Here is a 14,955-nt window from a genome sequence, read left to right on the forward strand (position 1 = left end):
CTGCCACCGCATCGATAATACGCCACTGAACATTCACACATCTTATTCTACGTAATACTCACCGAATGCTGTGTAATTTGCTTGGCATTCCAAAGTCCGCAGTGTGACAAAACGAAAACAAATTACGAGAACTACAAGCGAAACGTGCCCGTCCCCATCTCCATCCCCCATCTTGGGAACCCACATCCATTCCCCCCATTCTAAACCTATTTCTTAATATGATTAAAATCATGCGTTCGTTTGATTACGTTTTACTATGTATCCATTAAGATGGGTTAAAACTTTAAAAATGTAAATTAAAAAGCTGCCTAGGTAATAATTACAAAACTCATGTGATCAAAGATCACCTTTTTTTACTAAGTTAAGAATATATCTTATAATAGATCTGTTAAAAAAACAAACGGTTTTCTAGATAATAATTTGCAAAATAATGTGTTCAAAAATATGATGAGAATACTATGTATCTGAAACCAAGAAAATTTATATTTTTTCAGTTTCAAGAAAATCTTTTATATAACACCATTTTCACTCTATTTTATCCTCCGAAATCTCTAAAAATATCCGTAATATTATACCAGAATGGGTTAATGCCCTCCGCTTATTATGCGCTATATAAGGCAATTATGTCTGTCTGATAAGACTTAAGCAGCTAGACAATCGGGCCAACCATAAATGCGCAAATAGACCAGGCCCTCGAGTTGGGAAGGCTAACTTCTGTTTAGACCGTAATCCAAAGTCCGGCACTGTCGTCACTAATTTGTTTATGTTGTAACAAAGACCAGGTGCCGGGCTTATCTTCACTTGGTCTGGTCGGGCCCCAATCGCCGATATCGCTCATAAACAAACCAATGTAACCGATTCCACCTTTTTTATAGAGCCATATTTATTTGTGGACTTTGTAATCGACGGTTATATTACATTGAACGGATGAAATCACTTCAACCATGTTTGGTAAACTGATTTCGCTAACAGATATCGATTAACTAAAGATAACATGGTGTAAATATTGTTATGATCATTACGAAAATATTATGAAGCAACAATATATTACCCTTTTAATGGAATAGTTAAAAAATTGTATATCTATGCTGGAACAGAATTGTTTGCTTGCCTAGCAATGTAATTTTTAAAGATCAAATTACGTTTTTGACGAATTAATTTGCCATAGGCCTCAAACAAAATAAGTCTTTAAAATTAAAATTTATTCAGAAATATTAAACTATTGAAAATTGAAATTAGCTGAATAATACTTTAGTTTGGATTGTCTTTTAATTTCCATAGCGTTTGAAGATCCCCATACATATTTTACTGCGACAGACATAAAAGTATTGGAATAATTTGCTCGAGAGCTGCATTTCAAACCGATTAGCAGTTGGCCGCACGTAGACAAGACCCAGACCGCATATAGTACCATAGTCTCAACAGGCCCCGTCGTGGCATCAGTATATATGGGCTATATATGTATACCTATATTGCTTTCCGTTATCGGGACCCAAAGAGTGTCCGTCTGTGGGTATTTTCCCGAATGATCGAGCCTAGAATTCCATTGGATTTTGGACAGATTATACATTCGGGCATTGAGCGCACAACTTCAGAGGCCTAGGCATGATCTATATATAGAAGGAGGAAACATTCAGGTAACTATGACATATAGACGGACTTTGAATCAGCGGCGTGAGTGATTTTTTCTATATACTGGTGCAATACCTACATGTGAAAGGCGAATGAGTCGCTTGCTGATTTTATTAAGTTTTTATTTCCTTTTTTGTTTTTTTGTGCGCTGCTTTCTAGATGGATTGTACTTTGCTGATAAGGGGGTTTTGAATACTTTTTTATTATCTGCTTCATTCATTTAATGCCTTTGTTTTATAATTGTCGCCGGTTATCGTTATGAGGTATAAGCCTTAAAGCCACTTATTAAACAAAGTTCGCTGTGCTTATCGCAATCTAGTGACACACGGGTTCAAATTACTCGAGAGTCCAATTGAAGGGGCGATTAAATTTCTGAGAATTATGGAAATAGGTGAAAGATAGATTTCAACAATAATGTACGTTCTTGCAGTTTCGAAGTTTGTAAATCTTAAATAAATTCTCAATTTAAAAGCTTTATTTACATATATGTATAAGCCCAACAATTGGCTTCTGTATAAGAATTTGTTGTATATTTACAAATACTTGTACAAATTATGGTAATAAATTGGGCATGTTTTCCATTTATTATTACTATTCCAGTTATAATCCAGTCAATTTTCTTTGATTCTTAAAGTCAGGTAACCAAACCTTTAACTTAGTTTGCTGTCCAACAATTTGTATAAAACATATTAAAGAGTTATAGATGAGGGGCAGATTATGGGTACTGGGGCATGTCTGCTATGTTCGACTACGTGTATTAAACCCAATTCGTCATGGGCCAAAAAACCCAGAGAAGACTAGAAGGAACAGCAACGACGACACCACAAAAAGTGGTCTGGCGGTTTGGACTTTGGACGGTTTACGTGATGTCGTCGTCATGACGCCGACTTTGACTGCGGCTGAGAACAAATTCGATGTGTTGGAGCGTGTATTTCATTAAAAGCAAAAAAAGAAAAAATAAAAAAAAAACAACAAAAAAATAAAATAATGAAGGCAAACCAGAATCAAAAAGAACTCTTTGACTAAATTTAGACGGGACCAAAGACCATTTCTTGCGAATACGTCATCGCTTGTAGATAAATGTGTTTTTATACAGTGGGGTGGCAAAGTAAGTTCAAACTTGTTTTACCGGCCCAAACTAGTTATTAATCTTTTTTGAACATTGCAACTTAATATTATTTATTTTATATATCAAGGTATATGAAATTTTTGGTGAAAATTTCATTGGATTACTGGGAACTAATCATACACAACTTGACTGCTGAATAAGTAATCTCAATGGAACTTGGTTAACAACAGAAATATAACAAATAAAAGATGAATAGACCGTAGTTACAACAGTCTTACGCAACTTGTATCTCTATGCATATAGAAAATTAAGCCTTATGCAATTATTTGAAATCCAGATCGGGGATCACAACAGCCATGTTTCCAGTCCCAAATGGAGTGGGTCTTCATTAAGGAGCAGACATCTAATCAGACGGCGGAATTGCCTCGTTTCAATTCATTTTCGTCTGGCTGAAAGACGCTGACAAACTAAAGACTGTACAAACACACCCATATGCGTATTTGTATATATATTTTAATGATTTCAGTGGTTTTTGTACACAAGCTGATAGTGATTATATAGTTGCCCCCACGCATTGAAAGCGTGAAATGCTCGCTCTCTTTTTCACTATCTGTCTGCTTCCGTTCCTCCGGCCTTGTCTTCGAATTAGTGATAAATTCCCTTAAAATATCAAATTGGTATTTAATTCCAAGTGAGTTAAGTACATATTTACTTGCATTAAAAATAATTATAATATTATAAATAAATTGTAACCGATTAGATTAAGCTGCCTCTTGGGCAGCAGTGCGCTAGTCACATTTACATTCTAAAAAAAAAAATTAATATATTAAATAAAGCGCACCATTAAACATTACTTTCTTATAGCACTCTTCTGGGCTGCAGTTTTTTTTCATGCCACTTTTTTTTTCATGCCACTTCAAAAGCTTTGCCTGCAATTGGGCTGTGGTTTTAAAATGTGGTTTAAAAACATGTAAGTTTAAGAAAATTTTAAAAATTTGACTGCAAAGTGTAACTGTAATGGCTTATTTAAAACTAAAATAAAACATAATTAAATGACTAAATACCTACTAGAATATTTAATTTGTATTATATTTGAATTCTCTTAATCATTATGTTTTTGTAAAATATAAATTTGTTTAAATTGAATTAGTTGACTAAGTTCTTCTTAAGCTAGCGATTAAGTGAAATATATCATGTTTATTTAGGCTACCCCTTTACTTAACACAAAAAGCATTATTCAATTCTTGTTTTCACTGCGTTTCTTATATTATATAAATCGATTTTTTTAAAGGGGTAAATATATATTCTTTGCGAAATAACTAAAAAATATGGGGCTAAGTATTGGGCGGTATTTCCATTCAATAATTGAGTAATGATAATGTGAAATTGAGGTCAGTTGAGGGAACCGCGGCACCTGTTGTGACCCCTGCGGCAATTGAGTACCTGGCCAAGGCAATCACCTGCGAACGGCCGAAGGAAACGGAGCTTTTGCCATGGACAATGGACCGACTGATGCCACGCCCACTACCGCCGCCTTCCGGCTGGTGCTGCTGAGCAAATCAAATCCCGTGATGGGCTGCTACATGTTCTGGACCAGTCTGCTGGTGCTCAAAATGCTGGTGATGTCGCTACTCACGGCCCGTCAGCGGATGAAGACCAAGACGTTCGCCAACCCGGAGGATTTGCGAATCAGCCGGAGCCCAGAGGTGCGATTCGGAGACCCCGGTGTGGAGCGAGTCCGACGGTAAGTTAAAATATACCTAAGCCATGTAAATTTAGTAATCCACTTTTTAGTTTTGTAAATATCACTTGACTAAATTTGAACTATAGGGTTATATTTTTATACAAGGATTTATTTATCTTATCGTACAAAATTTCGACCTTAAATATATGTAACGTATATTTTATTACTCAAATATAGCATTTTAAACAAGAAAGGAAGCAAACTTCGGCAAGCCGAAGTTGCAGCTATTGCAAGAATTAAATATTTTTGAAAACATTAAAATTATGATTTACTTGCGTATATGTTTAAAAACATTGAAGCTATGAAGATTTTCAGCTCATTTATTAGATAGTTATTTTATATATTTTTATTATTTCTATGGTATAGTCGTCCGATTTTGTTGTAATTTAAACCTTAATTCTAAAATATTTACCCAATACTATATGTCGAAGTACTAAAAAAAATTAAAATACAGCAAAGCTATAATTTTTTTTTGTATTTTTTTTACCGATTGTTCCTATGGGAGCTATATGAATTATTTAAACCATTACTATATGTCGAATAACTAAAAATAAAAATAAAAAACAGCAAAGTTATAATTTTTTTGGTATTTTTTCCGATTGTTCCTATGGGAGCTATATGATATAGTCGTCCGATTTTGATGAAATTTAAAACGTAATTCTTAGTTATTTAACCATTAATATATGTCAAAGAACTAAATAAAAAATTAAAAAACAGCAAAGTTATAATTTTTATTTATTTTTTTTTCGATTGTTCCTATGGTAGCTATATGCTATAGTCGTCCGATCCGGCTCGTTCCGACTTATATACTACCTGCAATAGAAAGACAACTTTTGGGAAAGTTTCATGCAGATAGCTTTTAAACTGAGAGACTAGTTTGCGTAGAAACGGACGGACAAACGGACGGACAGACGGATATGGCTAGATCGACTCGCCTAGTGATGCTGATCAAGAATATATATACTTTATAGGGTGGGAGATGTCTCCTTCACTGCGTTGCAAACTTCTGACTGAAATTATAATACCCTCTGCAAGGGTATAACAATTATAAGGTTTTAATTTTACTGAACTTAGATATATGTGTATATAAAGTACTATATTGTTGTTTTAATCACGACTTCTTGCAGAGCCCATCGCAACGATTTGGAAAACATTCTGCCCTTCCTTTTAATGTCGCTGGTCTACGTGGCCAGTGGACCAAATCCCCTGACCGCCCGTTTGCTCATCCGCATCGGAGCAAGTGCACGGCTGCTCCACACGCTGGTCTACGCACTAATCCCGGTTCCACAACCAGCCAGAGCACTGGCCTTCTTCACCACCTTCGCCATCACTTGCTTCGAGGCGGGCTACGTACTCTTTTGCTGTATTAAGTACATTTAGACCGGTAGTGACCCCCACTTAGCCAACTTTACTACTCACCTCACTCTCGCATATTTAAACAGCACCAGTGGTGTTAAGGGTCCAGGTACAGATTTAGGTACTATTGTTCAGTACAAGTTATAGATGTGTGCATAGTTTGAATTTATATATATAGGAATTTTTCGCACATTAAATCATTTTTACAAGCCATTAAATGGTTCCGTAATAATTTTAAAAACTACCATAACATTTTTTCTATGAATATTAATTTTAATATCCAACCAATAGAGAAAAAAATATAAATTTTTTACTTTAGGAGCAGATTATTGAAAAGCCTTTATTTAAGGATTAAAAAATAATCTCTGATTCTTTGTCGTAGCAAATATAAGGATTTCTAGAAGCTAGAAACCTTTTATAATTATAAGGTTCGCTAGATGAATCTCAATTTTCTGTTTTAAATAAACTGACACTTGAAGAATGTACGCACAAAAAATATTTATATTAATTGTACTTTGAATACGTTTCAGAAAAAATATTAGTCTCGAGGACTAGACTAACAAATCAAAAGGACAATTTTAGATAACATAAGTAATAATTTTATCGGTACAATAAAAAAAATTCCTTCCTTAAAAGGAAAATAGTTTTGTAATACTTCGTTTAGAGATATATATTAATTCTAAAAAATAGTCTAAGGAACTTAAACATTTTAAATAGTAGTATGGCTCACCATCTGGGTAGAATATAAATATTACCCGTCCCAATGCTGCACAGCACCGTAGATTCGGTTCGACGCAATTCGTAACCAGTTTGGTCGCGTGTTTTAATGATCTTCACAATGAGCTGAGTGCGGTGCGGGCTTTATCATTTGTCGAAGTCGGCTCAAAGCGAACGCACATACCTCATCCGCCATGTCGACCCCAGTTGGAAGTGGAAATACAAATGCCAACCAGACGGTGAGGCCGCCCGGCGAAATGTTTACCCTGGAAAATCCCGTCTTCTGCTGCTACCTTTTTTGGGCCACGGTTCTGGTGGTGAAGATGCTACTCATGTCGCTCCTGACGGCAATACAGCGTTTCCGGTATAAGGTAAGCTTAGCCATTGTATCGCTGCACTTGCTCAAAGGTAGCCACCAATCCGACATTCCATTCACAGCTGCTGGTATTCGTACCGCTGGCACTGCGACGCAAGGTAAAATAGCCACAAGTCATCGTGATCACCCTAGATTAATTCGCTTAACCTGTTTGGCGAGACTCTAAAAATGGTTGTTTTTGTCGTTTTTTAGATATTTCCCAACCAGGAGGATTTGTTCTTCAAGAATCTTGAAGTGCAATTTAATGATCCGCATGTGGAACGCGTTAGAAGGTGAGTTGTTATTATATTCCTAATCTGTAATTCTATAACTCAACGTATACCAAGCCTTAGGACTAATCTTATAAAAAAATTCATTAAGTAGATGAGTTTGCACAATACAATCTTCGAATCTTTATCTTTGATTGCCCTGGATTTTGTTCGAAATAATATTTCTTATTACACTTTACGATTTAACTACTAAAAACATAAGGGTATTAAAACAAGACTTTTAAATCGGTATTTGTGTGTCAATAACTAACGAGTTACTCTGCTAATCATCAAAATAGCTATACTATTAAGTATCATGATTGACGACTTAAATTAGGCTGAGGCTCATTTTAAGGTACTTAAAATACAGCTTGTAGTCCCATAGCGATTTTCAGCTCACCCTCAAAAGAGAAATCTTTTCTTGAGCATCGAATAGTATTTGTATTTTACAATCATTTAATTCAATTTTTACCCCACCTTTCAGAGCGCATCGTAATGACATGGAGAACATTCTGCCGTACTTTATCATGTCCTTGATTTACATCAGTACCAATCCGAGTGTCGGAGTTGCCTGCAATCTGTTTCGAGTGGCATCCGTGGCCAGGATTATCCACACTCTGGTCTACGCCGTTTATCCGGTTCCGCAGCCGTCGAGAATCTTGGCCTTCGGTACTATGCTACTGATTACCTTCTACATGGCCGCCGTAGTCGCCCTGCGCACCCTTAGCTTTATCTAAATAAACTCTAGTCCCTATTGGCTTAACCCGTAAATGCTTCAAGCTTTATTTCTGGTTTAGTTTTTGGGTTTAAAAATAAACTATTTAAGTTAAAAATTGAAAATCGCTTTTTAGATATTAAACGAGAATCAAAGGGTTAGTAGATTAACAACTAATAAATCAAAAAGGTTCAAAAACACTGTGCTTCTAAAAGTTCCTCAATCTCTATAACAGTTCTAAATAATTGAAATAGTTAGTTTAAGAACTTATAAATCAAAACAACTAAATAAGTCTTTGATTCGAAAAGTTTCTATCTCTATAAGAGTTTTTAATATTATAAGATCTCCGAGTTGGAAATGCAAGTAGTTAGACTATACGATTTTTATAAAAAACAAACAAATTCAATTAGGCGCCTGTTAAAGATAACAGTTACTTTTCCAAATATAATGGGTTTGCCTATAGGAAATAGACATTTGACCATTTACAATGACAATAAAATATTTTCAAAGTCATGGTCAATAAAATAGGGAAAACTGCTTTTAAATATAAGTCTTACCAAATTAAGGGGCTATCTCAAAAAGAGCTTAGATTTAGCCTAAGCTCATTCTAAATCAAATCTTAAAAAATTTATGTTTAACTGAGAATCTGATAAACAAATTAAATTAGAAAACCACATACTTCCACAGGAAATGCGAAGTAGGCGCTATGCAAGAATAAGAACATCACAAACCGCTTGATTTTCAATTAATTTAGTTCTATAATTAGCTTGAGATGCAACAAAAACAAACAGTGGATGTGGAGAGGGTATCCGGGGAACTGGGACCTGGCACTGGGAATCTGCAGGACTAGCAGCCTAGTCCCTGAGTCTCATCCGGGATTTGCCAGGTTAATTATATGTTGAAACCGGCATCGCGCATGCACTTCTTGTGCGCCTCGATCAGCGCGGAACAGTTCTCCTCACCGTTCTCCACAATGCTGGAGGAGATTCGACGGGGAGACAAAATATGTGTTAGCCATGTGGTTGCGTCATGTGGCATTTTTGTGGGGTACACTCACCAGGCGTCACGTGCCCTTTTGGTCTCCGGACAGGCGCAACAGGCCTTGCAGGTCTTGGGCTTCTCGCCGGCAGCTGGAACGGCTGCGGATGCGGTGGCCACCGGCTGAGCAGCCGAAACACTTGGAGCTGTGGCTCCCTGGGACATGTTGTTGCCCATTCTTCAATTCGGTTGCTTCACTAACTGCTGCTGGGGGAACCAATAGACTGGGCGTTACAGAAAACTCTTCACGTTTGTTTATATAATAAAACTCACGTTTCGAGACGGATATTTCACCACAATTTGGTTTATCGGCGCACAGCACACAAAAATAACTAAATTCAAGTTCACTGAACAGGGTTGCCAAAGGTCTGACGTACATCGCTTTAAAACTAGAGTTGGTAGGTATCGCCAGAACTATCGTTCACAGTTTATTTTTTTGTTCGGCTCTTTAATTTTATTTAAACCATGCAAGCATTCAGGACAAAATTTAATGTTTTTACAAATTCTGGCTTATGATGTTTCTTTTTTTTGAAAAAATTATTTATTTGTTCAAATAAGTTAATCTTTGTATTAATATATGATGAGCAACTAAACATATTGTGACTTAAGAGATTTTGTTGTATTACTCTAAGCAATTTTATAGCCAACGGCAAACATCTATATTTTGACATACAAGACCAACTAAAAAATCACATTTTATTAATGTATATTGACTTCATACTAATGTCAAATTATTTTTGAATCTGGGTTATTTTGGCAACCTTACCACATAGTGTGTTTCAGCATTTTGTATTTCCAATATGTTTTAATAGCTGTAAAGACGATTGCCGATGTGCAATTAAAATAAACTAGAAATACGAAATCCTTTTTTTTATATACTGTGAACTACAAATGTATGGCAAACCCACGCGATGGTTTTTAAATCCATGAGATAGCTTTCAGGACACGCGACAGCCCTGGCAAAGAACATTATACAACACAGAACAGCTGTGACCCATCGACATCGAACAGTGTTGCACAACAGCCGAATGCAAATGTCAACAAAGGATTTTGGTTTTTATTTCTTATTTATTTCATGTTTCCATTTGCTCGCTGTTGGCGGCCTGCTCCTCTTTCGCTGACTGCTCCACCTTGAGCCGCTGCAGCATGTTGTGGGACACCAGGTCGAGTTTCAGGTGCTGCACACTCAGCGCACTGCCGTCCCACTCGCGCAGCGTTTTCAACTTGAGCGGATCGCAGAGGTTCATCAGCTCCAGGCCGCCGCTTCGGAACTCGTTGCGCTCCTTCTCCAGCGTCATGGTGATCACATCCTTGCGGGCGGCATGCTGATTGGCCCGATGTTTGCCAATCGACTGCTTCAGGTTGATCTGCTCCAGTTCCTCGTCGAACCGGGTGAAATACAGTTCGATTAGATCCTCCAGCTCCTGTGGAGTCAGCGGTTCGGTGCGACCCTCATCGATTTGGCCCAGAAACCAGCTCAACTTCTCGCCGGTTATGTTGCTCTTGATGGCATGGCCCAAACGCACTCGGTGCTTGTGGTTCTGGCGCCGGGCTTTCTTGCCCAACGCCTTGGTTTTTTCGGCTATTAGGGTGCTTGCATTTCTCCAATTCCTTGCGAAGATTCGTCTGGTGATTGTGGAGTAGTAAACCTTATTTTAGTTCTACATCACGCACTATATTTAATGCATACTTACCATTTTTATGCGAAGTTTCACGTTGTTTTGATTCAAGTGTTGGTAAACGCTGGCGGGCACATGCTGCTCGCGATCAGCTGGGTCACTAGTGGCGGTTACTTTTAACGATAGTTTGAGTAAACCGATCCTTAATTTCAACTTAGTTCCTACTCAAATATTTTCTTTATTCTAAATCTTTATCTAATCTTTTGTTCTTCCAGTTTAATCATCATGCATTTTCTGAAAATCTTCAAAATTTGTTTTCTTTGTTACATGTTAGCCTTCATATAAAGCTTCATATAAAATAAATAGTTGCAAAACTAAGAGACAAATATAATACCCGTGTTTAAACTGAAATGTACTTATGCCAATATTTTATCCAATGATCGTGCAATAGATATCGATAGTTTCCAGTCCATCTCCAGACAGAATCATATGTTTTTGCACACATACACACACACCTGCTCGATCGCATGAGGCTAAAACCCACGATCCGAACCGATCCGCGTCTATTCCCGTGCATTTCCAGGCCCCAAAGTCCCCGCTAAATGGCAACACACCTGCTCAGAAATGGCGCTACCTGTTGGCTGCTCAGGAACTGCATTTCCCGCCAGGCGACAGTAAGTATTCCCAGAAAACTGCCGTCAGTCCATTCCTTGGCAAAAGAAAAACAACACCGCCGTTATGTAATCTCAAAAACACCTAGCGTGCGTTCGAGCAAGAGGGAAATACTTATCTCCGCACTCTTTTAATCGGAGCGAATTTGTTTTCGTTACACGGAAAAAAACAAAATCAGAGATCAGAAGGTTTCAGGTTCTTTTTTGGATCTTATTTTTGATTTATATTTTTTGATCCGAATTTTTAGATTCCATTTTTTTAAATTATTTTTTTTAAAATTGTGTTGATATTGAGAAATGTTGCTTAGTAATATAGTTATGAACATTTTAAAATATGACTCTAAACTAAAACATAAGTACTTTAAAATACATATTTTATTATACAAATGTAGCTTATCAAATTATTTAATTGTAATTCTATTGCAAAGTTGAAACGCTTTTGTTATGAAGATGCTTCAAATTGTAACTTTAATATAAATTGAATTTTGAAAAAGTTAACTGGCGTATTAATTAAGCATAACTAAAATAGTTATATAAATATTTTTAGCTATGAATACAAAAATGTGTTGTCTCAATTAAAACATTTTCTTTTCCAACTTAAACTGCTTTCTAGTTAATATTAAACTAATCAAAATGTTTTTTCCCTCATAGTTGAGACGCTGCCTGCATGTGACTCCCAGTCTGGACAAGACGGTCTCCTTCCACCTCAGCGACATTGGCGAGGGCATCCGCGAGGTGACCGTAAAGGAGTGGTTCGTGAAAGTAGGCGACACTGTGGAGCAGTTCGACAACCTCTGCGAGGTGCAATCGGACAAGGCATCGGTGACGATCACTAGTCGCTACGATGGCAAGATCACCAAGATCCACCACAGCATCGATGAGATCGCATTGGTAGGCAAGCCTCTGGTGGATTTCGATGTGCTGGACGAGGAAGGCGATGACGCGGATGACTCCTCTTCGTCCTCCACATCCTCTGAGAGTTCTGCCAGCGAAACGGAGCAGTCGCAAGCAACGGGAGCAGCTGCCACTTCCACTGGCGGTCGTATGATCACACCCGCCACGCCCTCCGTTCGTCGCCTGGCCAAGGAGCATCAGTTGGATCTGGCCAAGGTACCGGCAACGGGCAAGCATGGTCGTGTGCTCAAGGGCGATATACTGGAGTTCCTGGGACAGGTACCACCGGGCACAAATGTGCCACATCCCACGCTGGTAACCAAGAAACCAGGTGCTAGTGCTGCAGCTGCAACTGCTCCTGCTGTTTCTGCACCCGCCGATCGGGTGGAGGTGCTCAAGGGAGTGCGCAAAGCCATGCTCAAATCGATGACGGAATCCCTGGTAAGTGGTCATAATGTTAATTGCCATAAGTATCCCAAATAAGCATTGTCTTCTTCCCCCAGAAAATTCCGCACTTTGCGTACAGCGACGAGATCGATATGTCCCAGCTGGTGAAATTCCGCAGCCAACTGCAGGCGGTGGCCCAGGAGAAGGGAGTGCCCAAGCTTACCTTCATGCCGTTTTGCATCAAGGCCGCCAGCATTGCCCTGTCCAAGTATCCAATTGTTAATAGCTCACTGGACTTGGCCAGCGAGTCTCTGATCTTCAGGGGAGCCCACAATATTAGCGTGGCCATTGATACACCGCAGGGTCTGGTGGTGCCGAACATCAAGAACTGCCAGGCAAAGACCATCATCGAGATAGCCAAGGATCTAAACGCACTCGTGGAGCGCGGACGCACTGGCTCCCTGAGCCCAGCGGACTTTGCCGATGGCACCTTCTCGCTCTCCAACATCGGAGTTGTAAGTAGTGTTAAGTTGTTGTGTGGCAAACGTTATGATTACCTTGTGAATCCCTTAGATTGGCGGTACCTACACACACCCCTGCATTATGGCGCCTCAGGTGGCTATTGGAGCAATGGGAAGGACCAAGGCGGTGCCGCGTTTCAACGACAAGGACGAGGTGGTCAAGGCTTATGTGATGAGCGTGAGTTGGTCCGCCGACCATCGCGTCATCGATGGCGTGACCATGGCCAGTTTCTCGAACGTCTGGAAGCAGTATCTGGAGCAGCCTGCTCTATTCCTGCTGCACTAACTCCAGTGCTCCAACTCCAACTCCCACGCATAAGGCTGTACACTGTACTGTACCCCATGCATTTATCTAGACACATAACTAATTTTGTAAATTGTACGTCAATCCGTTTTGCTCTGGAGCATGTGCCATGTGCCGCCGCCCATCCCCGAAACGTGCATTTATAGGAGGCACGCTGCTCTGAGCGGCTCCTCGATTACTTTAAGCTCCTGGCGCACATGGCTGGCTTCCTTATATTTTTTTTGTTAACCCCTGCATTTATACCGCATATCACTTCTTTGTAGTTTGTTAAGCAGCAGCTTTAGCGTACAGTTCAACTGTAGTGTGTGCATTTATTTTAAAGCTTTGTTTTAATGGCTGTCCAATAAATATCCAAAACGGTTTATGTAAAGCAGCACCATCTTTTTGCATATTCTCACGGCACCTAAGTCAGTTGTAAAATATTTGTAATTGGTCTACAGCTTCGTCTCTGTGGCCTTGTGTCGGCTTTGTGTGATTGGCCCACCTCTTGCATCCTTTAAAACTGGAATTAAGGTCAGTTAATTTGATGTTCCGGATGTCCTGGAAATCTCTTAAGCTTAGAGTATTGTATTTAAGCTTTTGGTATAAGAAGTAAAATATAAAATAATTGGCAAAAACAGTGCTCATATAAAACGAAGAGTAATATAATCTCAAAATTATTGATTGCTACTCTTTTAACTTCTCTAGGGTCCATTAAAAGTCCACAAGTCTAACTTTTGATTTAACGCCTTCCAAAATGTCCCTATCTACGCTTAATGGCCCTGCTGTTACAATCAGAAAAAAAAAAGGTTTTTAAGAACACTGTTGCGTAAAACTCGCATTACTTGCTATGAGGGTATGCACAATGTACATACACGTATTTCAACTTTGTTTTGCAGCAAGATTAATTTAATTTTAGCATCCATTTGACTCTGCTCAGTTGCTGAGCACGTTATTTTCCGCGTGGCGGTAGGATATCAGTGTAGCCAGGTGAAAGCTAAGCTAAAAAAAATAAAGCTAGATCGGCTTCTAATATATGAAATTATAACACTGTTCATTTTGCAAAAACCCTTTGTTAAACTAAAACAATTACATTAAAAAAGTGTACATTTTCAGTAAATTTCGGTGTGCTAGATTAGAATCTGGTCCAGAAAATGTTTAAATAAAAAGTCTAAAGCTATCAGTAACTCCATACTTATCGTTGCCAAAATGTGTTGTCTACAAAATATTTTCTAATGTTTTCAGAACTATTTTGTAGACCACACTTTTTGACAACGATATGTATGGAGTTATTGATAATATCGTTCTATATTTTCCAAAGAAATTTTATAGTTTATTCAACTGCTATTTGGTAGAGCTCACTCCAACTCTAGATTGACATCAATAAAGATCTTAGATCTAAATGGACTCAGTACACAACATTTATATAAAGCAATTAGACCCATGAGCGGTTTTGAAACTAACTAATGTTTAAATGTCTAGAGATTTATGTGAGTTGTTGTTATACTTTTCCCTCTTGTGTACATATAGCGTTAAGTACCCGAAATATAACGCTGAATATATCCGTTTAAAATCCGTGATGCCATCACAAAAGTAGAAATCGCGGGACATGCGCAGTGTTGCTTCAGTCAACGAGAATCCAACAAGTGCGGCATGGAAATGTGCCGTTCGTCTCCGGTCGTGCG

The 14,955-nt window shown here is 38.4% G+C and overlaps 5 protein-coding genes across 8 annotated transcripts; 3 read left to right on the forward strand and 2 right to left on the reverse strand.

The window, feature by feature from the left end:
- Positions 1-3,837: 3,837 nt before the first annotated feature.
- On the forward strand, positions 3,838-6,030 carry LOC128265574 (microsomal glutathione S-transferase 1). The gene is made up of 2 exons (XM_053001664.1): positions 3,838-4,445; positions 5,573-6,030. Exons 1-2 carry the CDS (start codon positions 4,195-4,197, stop codon positions 5,823-5,825), a joined length of 504 nt encoding a protein of 167 aa, XP_052857624.1. The 5' UTR covers positions 3,838-4,194; the 3' UTR covers positions 5,826-6,030.
- Positions 6,031-6,547: 517 nt separating this feature from the next.
- LOC128265573 (microsomal glutathione S-transferase 1) lies at positions 6,548-7,913 on the forward strand. 2 transcript variants are annotated; one of them, XM_053001662.1, is made up of 4 exons: positions 6,548-6,889; positions 6,957-6,992; positions 7,087-7,166; positions 7,627-7,913. In XM_053001662.1, the coding sequence occupies exons 1-4, from the start codon at positions 6,713-6,715 to the stop codon at positions 7,877-7,879; spliced, it is 546 nt and encodes a 181-aa protein (XP_052857622.1). In that variant the 5' UTR covers positions 6,548-6,712; the 3' UTR covers positions 7,880-7,913. The 2 variants fall into 2 exon arrangements, with proteins under 2 accessions (XP_052857622.1, XP_052857623.1); XM_053001663.1 differs by lacking the exon at positions 6,957-6,992 and having other exon boundaries at positions 6,587-6,889.
- Positions 7,914-8,591: 678 nt separating this feature from the next.
- On the reverse strand, positions 8,592-9,272 carry LOC128265575 (cytochrome c oxidase copper chaperone). 3 transcript variants are annotated; one of them, XM_053001668.1, is made up of 3 exons: positions 9,169-9,272; positions 8,915-9,099; positions 8,592-8,833 (listed from the first exon to the last, which is right to left on the reverse strand). In XM_053001668.1, exons 2-3 carry the CDS (start codon positions 9,070-9,072, stop codon positions 8,749-8,751), a joined length of 243 nt encoding a protein of 80 aa, XP_052857628.1. In that variant the 5' UTR covers positions 9,073-9,099; positions 9,169-9,272; the 3' UTR covers positions 8,592-8,748. The 3 variants fall into 3 exon arrangements, with proteins under 3 accessions (XP_052857628.1, XP_052857629.1, XP_052857625.1); XM_053001669.1 differs by having other exon boundaries at positions 9,165-9,271; XM_053001665.1 differs by having other exon boundaries at positions 8,915-9,102; positions 9,169-9,262.
- A 666-nt stretch (positions 9,273-9,938) lies between these two features.
- LOC128265584 (translation machinery-associated protein 16 homolog) lies at positions 9,939-11,091 on the reverse strand. The gene is given in 4 exon segments (XM_053001690.1): positions 9,939-10,472; positions 10,474-10,521; positions 10,590-10,674; positions 11,030-11,091. Coding segments are annotated over 4 exon segments (699 nt in total). The 3' UTR covers positions 9,939-9,968.
- LOC128265577 (lipoamide acyltransferase component of branched-chain alpha-keto acid dehydrogenase complex, mitochondrial) lies at positions 11,012-13,664 on the forward strand. The gene is made up of 4 exons (XM_053001671.1): positions 11,012-11,188; positions 11,837-12,520; positions 12,583-12,981; positions 13,040-13,664. The coding sequence occupies exons 1-4, from the start codon at positions 11,117-11,119 to the stop codon at positions 13,271-13,273; spliced, it is 1,389 nt and encodes a 462-aa protein (XP_052857631.1). The 5' UTR covers positions 11,012-11,116; the 3' UTR covers positions 13,274-13,664.
- The last annotated feature ends 1,291 nt before the right edge of the window (positions 13,665-14,955 follow it).

This window comes from Drosophila gunungcola, unplaced genomic scaffold, assembly GCF_025200985.1.
Source record: "Drosophila gunungcola strain Sukarami unplaced genomic scaffold, Dgunungcola_SK_2 000136F, whole genome shotgun sequence".
In the NCBI taxonomy this organism is placed as follows: Eukaryota; Metazoa; Arthropoda; class Insecta; order Diptera; family Drosophilidae; genus Drosophila; species Drosophila gunungcola.